The 6,078-nt window shown below is 31.8% G+C and overlaps 1 protein-coding gene across 3 annotated transcripts in view; it reads right to left on the bottom strand.

The window, feature by feature from the left end:
- Positions 1–279: 279 nt before the first annotated feature.
- LOC106469191 (nuclear transcription factor Y subunit gamma-like) overlaps positions 280–6,078 on the bottom strand; it is a 58,967-nt gene continuing 53,168 nt past the window's right edge. For 2 of the 3 annotated variants that reach the window (XM_013929654.2, XM_022397629.1), the window contains one exon: positions 284–820. In XM_013929654.2, the coding sequence (XP_013785108.1) occupies positions 656–820 (165 nt within the window). In that variant the 3' untranslated portion in view covers positions 284–655. Of the gene's footprint in view, positions 821–6,078 lie in introns of all 3 variants that reach the window. The other variant, XM_013929655.2, reaches the window with a different exon arrangement.

The raw sequence follows: 6,078 nt of genomic DNA, 5'->3' as shown, positions 1-6,078 counted from the left end.
CAGTAATAATGCTTCTTTAGTAAAGGCAAGGGTTTTATACATTTGGGTGTGATGTACTTGGATACACTTCTGCAGGAAGATCTAAATATCCAATTCCTGATAAAGCATATTATTTAGTGTTGTATTAACACAGAATATAAAATTTGAATACACTTTCTATGATGCTCAGATGAAAAAGGAATAAAACATTTTTTTACAATATAAAAATGGTAATAAGAGGTATGGTGTTTAACAAAGTCCTTGATAAAATAATAAACTTTTACAAGATAAAACTAAAGATAAGTTAGAAAATGTACTTGCAAAGTTTATTTCTCCATACATTTTTAACTTATAAAACAGAAAATTACAAAATATGCTTTTATCTTTGAAAATCACCATGCAATCTGTAATTTCACTTCGTTCAGTAACTGTACATGCATGTTGTTTGGATAAAAAAGTATCTTTACACCTGGAAACATTGAAATTAATGGCAGTATAAGCAAATTGTGCCGTTCCAGCCTGCAGACATTCTGGATTTTTATCAAGTCTTGGTTACGTGGTTGAATTACTGAATTCTTTCAAGGAGAAAACAAACTATCCAAGTGACTTTAAGGTATAAGTAAATACATAATATGTACACATTATTTTACTGATACAACATCACTACATGTGTGTTTCAAACAGCCTCATCCACTACACCATCTGAATGGTCAGCCTGAGCTACTGCCTGTAACTGCACTGTAGGAGCTCCTCCTGAACCGGCTGATGTCAAGAACACGGGTGTAGCTGTTGTTGCAGTTCCTTGGCCAGGCTGTGCTACTTGTTGAATCTGGTACACGGTCTGCAAGGCAATAAAAAAAAATTATTGCTTCAACTGACTGAACTGGATAACTAAAAGTCTGTGTCATAACAGATAAATTTGATTACACTTGGCAACTTGTAAAGGACACACAATCTTTGAAAATTTTATTTCTATCAGATGCTGTCAACTACATGTACACCAAACAGCTATGTTTAAAAATTGCAAATTACATTAGTAGAAAGACTGATTTTAAAGTCCTTAGATTTGCTTTTTGTTTATAAGTACTTCTTGTTAGCCATTTACAGAGTAATTCCATTAAATGTCCTATCAGGACTGAGAAGTTTGGAATTGCAGATTTTATTCTGTTTCCTGGAATTAAGGACAAAATTTATCTATATAGGCTTAATCCCTATATCAGTATATTTTGCTATTCATTATACAGAACAAGGTCTTTTCAAAAGTTGCAAGATGAATTTTCTGCACACAATTTTACATAAATTTCAAATATTTTCTGTTGCTAAACAATTCGCCTAACCTGCCTCTGGCTTTTATAATAAACTATATTTATAAGCATGTGACTACAACATTGATAGTTTTCTGTCACAGTGTTAATAGTTTTTGAATAATGAAATCTTTGTGGTTTCTGTTATTAGTTTTTGGCTAAACTTTTAGATTGAATTTCCAAATAATTTTTATACATTTAAATGACAAGTTGAAATGAAAATAATTAATTTACAATGAAACAGATCTTCATTATATGTCAATACACAGTCTTGAGTGTCATCAGTCTTTCACAACAGCTTAATTTTGAAGCAATGCTGTGCATCTAATAACATTTAATTAAAATGTTTTACATAATACAACAGTTCAGTTCACAATTGAAGAAACTTCCCTCCCACCAAGTGATTCTCATGGCAATGCAGTAACTATGAGACACCACAAAAAGAAGCAGATAAGTTTGTAACACATACCACTTCCTTAACCATAAAAATATTATTAAGCCCTCACTACCATGACATTTCAAAAAGCAAGTGCATTAGGTGTCTACCATTGAAGCAACCACATTAGTCCTGGTAAATTGTGTCCTAACACACTATTACAGTAAAAGAAAACAGCTTTATTTTCACACATGATAATATGTCTGAACACACTTGTCTTTTATTAAACCATAAAATATATCCTGTTGAATGTCCACATGATAATATGTCTGAACATACTTGTCTTTTATTAAACCATAAAATATATCCTGTTGAATGTTCACATTATAATATGCCGGTTTAATAAAAGACAAGTATGTTCACATAAAATATATCCTGTTGAATGTTCACATGATAATATGTCTGAACACACTTGTCTTATATTAAACCATAAAATATATCCTGTTAAATGTCCACATGATAATATGTCTGAACATACTTGTCTTTTATTAAATTATATCCTGTTGAATGTTCACATTATAATATTTAACACATAAATGTTAAATAAAGCTTTAATAGCATATCATAATGTGTGAAAATAAAGTTTTGTTGATAAATTATTAGGAATTAGTTTAAATATTTTCAAATTTGATTTCCAATTAAATATGAACTTTCAACATATTATGACTAAAAACGAAAAGAGAACTAAATTCAACTTATCAAAGCATATTTTCAAATTTAACAACAACATTAAAAAGGACAATTTACACACAATAACTTATCACTATATTAAACTGTATTGATTGGAATTAAAATTAAACACACATGAATAAAATCAATCCAGTAAAACAGGGTAGTAATAATGTTGTAAACTCGCATACGAGAAATAGCTAAATCTTATATATGATTACATCAAAATGATTCATGATGTACTTAGTTCCCACATTAAGCCACCAATGTAAGTTAATATTTCTAAATGTACTTATTATCAATTCTTAAAATTGTTCTAAACGTTATAACTCATATGATTTATAAATAAAAAATTAACAAATATTACTGACAAAATGGAAAGTCAATTATGAGCCTCAAAGAACAGAATTCAACTTTTCTCATAGAACATTAAGGTACCCTTATGACTGCATCCAAATGTCGTCTATAGCAAGGTGTCCTTAATATCAAAAATGAGCCATGCAAAGCTGGATTCCATATTGACCATACTAAAGTTTTGAATTTTAAGCCAGAACTACTACTTGTCATCTTTTGAAGTTATCTACCCTCTAGAGTACTGAAAATCTTCAATGCACAAGCTCTATGTAATTAGTTATTGCTACCCTCCAGTCGGAGAGGGTAGATAGGATTTGATGTAAAATGTGTAATGTTAAGGAGAACTCCAAAATTAAATTATGTCCGAGTGTGTTTCACATAATGTTTTAATCGATAACCTATTTACCTGTAGTGACAGATTTAATGAATAGTACCACAGACTTGGCTGTAGGTGAATATTTTATAGTAAGGTATTGGATATGTTGTGAATCTCAGTCAATCCTATATTCTAACTGTAAAGTTTCTCGAGTCAGTGACTTGTATACTCCACTCACACCTACATATATCTGGATTTAAGTAAATATATTTGTAACTGGTGTTAAACCCAAACAACTAGCCTACCTGGCCTCCCATTACAAATTGGCATAGTCAACAGGATTTTTGGAGAAATCAACAACAGGGTGGTTGGATTAAAGAAAGAGTAAAAATAAGTTACTTTAAGTAGACACAAGTAAGAAGAAATGGCTACTGCTGGCATACACATTACAACAGAAGAGGGTGTGACCATGAGCCAACAGATAGGCTGGTGCAAAGTTTAAGGCTGTCGTAGATCAACCTGCACCACCAGATACACACGGCACTACACATTTAATGGGAGCCATGCCATTATTTCGTGGTAAGTTTGAGGAGGATATCAAGAGTTTTATCAATGCAGTGAATGAAGCTGCTAGAATTTCAAAGTGGACAGATGCTCAAAAAGCAGATATTCTGAGATTAAAAATGGCAGGATAATCTAAGTGTTATATTAGAGGATATGTTGAGCTGTGAGAAACTGCAGACTTTCAGTAATTAGCACATAGACTATAAAAAATGAGAGATGCCCAATACAATACTGACACAAATACACAGCAGAGAGGAGAGTCCGCCAGAGTGTTTGGTCATAAACTACAGGAGCTAGGCAACAGGTTGCATAGGGCATATAGACACCTGAATGAACTGATTATATAAGACACTCTGAATATGAGTGAAGTCTGATCAGTAATGTAACCAGAAGGAACATAAATGAGGCTAATACACCTGGCACAACTCTATTACAGTTAATAGGGGTAGTCACTAGAGAGAAGCTATGCAAGAAGCACATATATACTCCACAGCATTCTGCTACAAATATGATGGCAAGTGGTAGCAGAAATGATAAAGCAAACTGGTGAAACAAGCAGAATAAGCCCAACAACTTGACATGTTTTAACTGTGGTAAAAGAGGACATTATAGCTAAAAATTGTTTTCAGAAAAGAAACTAGAAGATAGCATGTTTTAATTCTGGAATGACCAAAAACTGCAGAAAAGCAGAAAATGAAAAAGCCCCAAAGGCTGGAACTTTCAGAGGAAAGTTCCACAGAAATAACAGAAGCCCAGCACTTAATAGAGACTCAAAAAACATTATTCCAGCAGGAATTACAGAGCAAGTATAGAGGTAGTTTTGGCAGTTTGAAATAAGAGGCTGAGCATTCATAGTGTTAATGAAGTGTCACCATTACTTTTTGTAGAAATAGAAGGTATAGTATGTCAGTTACTGGTGCTCAAACTTCTCTGCTAAGTGCAGAACTAGTGAATAAAAATCTGATGTTGTTGAAAGGAAGTTTCTAAAAGTGTTTTAACATCAAGTATAGCATTCAGATGAAAATAGGAGACTTAAGAGTTGGAATATTCATTTTACATCTGTAAGCAGATAGATTTAGAAACAGATGGTATTACTGGGCAGGATTTCTCAAGGGCTTACGACATGGAAATATCTCCTACCAGAGGTAAGCTGCGCATAGGAACAGAGAGCTTAAGTTTAGAAGGAATCATACCTTCAAACTTATGTGCTAAAGTTGAGACAAATGATACCTTCTTGCTGATTAAAATTAATAGTCAGATGCCAAAAGCTAGCAATGGTCAAATCACGAAAGCACTGACACTCCTAAGGATAGTGATATATGACAAAGTTGGCATGGTAAATGAAGTCTTCTATATAGACACAATGAAGTATTTTAATACATACTACATTGGTCTGTCTTCTTCAGGTATGATACAAATCCAAATAAAGAGGTTTATGTACAGAAAAAAATATCCCTATGAACATGGTTTGGGGTCAGAGGCCATGTCATTGTGTTTGTAGACCCACATTCACAATTTTACTGAAATACTATTTTATGAACGTATATCAAATTGTAGATTATAATTCCAATTTTAGTATTATGCATTAGTTATTTTTTTATTTTAAAAGTAAATATTAAAACAAAGTTTCTACATGTGTCACGTGGTATGTTGGGTGCAGCATTGGTTCAAATTACATGTTTGTGATGTCCAAATACAAAGTCTATAGTTTCTTATGAATCAGATACTCAAATTACCAATATTGACAAGCTAGAATATAAAATAAGAATCTCCTATCTTTTATTTTCCGAGATATTAATATATTTACCTAATCAACCAAGGTGGCTCCACTCACCTCTGAAATTTTCTATAATACTTGCCTACTTTGCCCAATGACATATAACTAATTGAATGCTCAGAATGTCCCCCTAGTGGTTTTCTCAGCCTCCCCAAGTGATCTTGAAAAATCTTATTTTTTAGACCCAAATACAACTTAGTTACTAAGTTTGATAATTTATAGTGAAATTCTGTGGTATTAATATAGTAATTAATAATTTTGTGTTATTTCAAAATGCATTTATAAAACCTAAAAAAACTATTTTGTTTTATGTTTTTCTAAGTATTAAAATTTGATAAGGCTTAGCAGCTTACAGGAAACAAGTAAAAAATTTGATAAAAAAAGATATAATTGTTTTTTATATTTCTTTATTTATTGTTCTATGTTTTAAAGAAAAATAATTGAAATTTAATAAATTATTTGTAAATAGTAATAATGTATATACTAATATAATGTATTATAACCAAAATGTGACTGTATTTTACAAAATACTAGTCCACTAGAACACAGCCAAGACAGATCACTTTGTAAAAGCCAGTTTTACATTCTTGGATATGGTAAGATGAGTGCACATGCACCATGTTATTGCAACTTCTGTAATGTTAGTCAGGCACAGCTGAAAGGTCAATAAGATAAAAAA

The sequence above is a fragment of the Limulus polyphemus genome, unplaced genomic scaffold (genome assembly GCF_000517525.1).
Source record: "Limulus polyphemus unplaced genomic scaffold, Limulus_polyphemus-2.1.2 Scaffold3348, whole genome shotgun sequence".
Lineage (NCBI taxonomy): Eukaryota > Metazoa > Arthropoda > Merostomata > Xiphosura > Limulidae > Limulus > Limulus polyphemus.
This window is presented reverse-complemented; position numbering and strand designations above follow the sequence as displayed.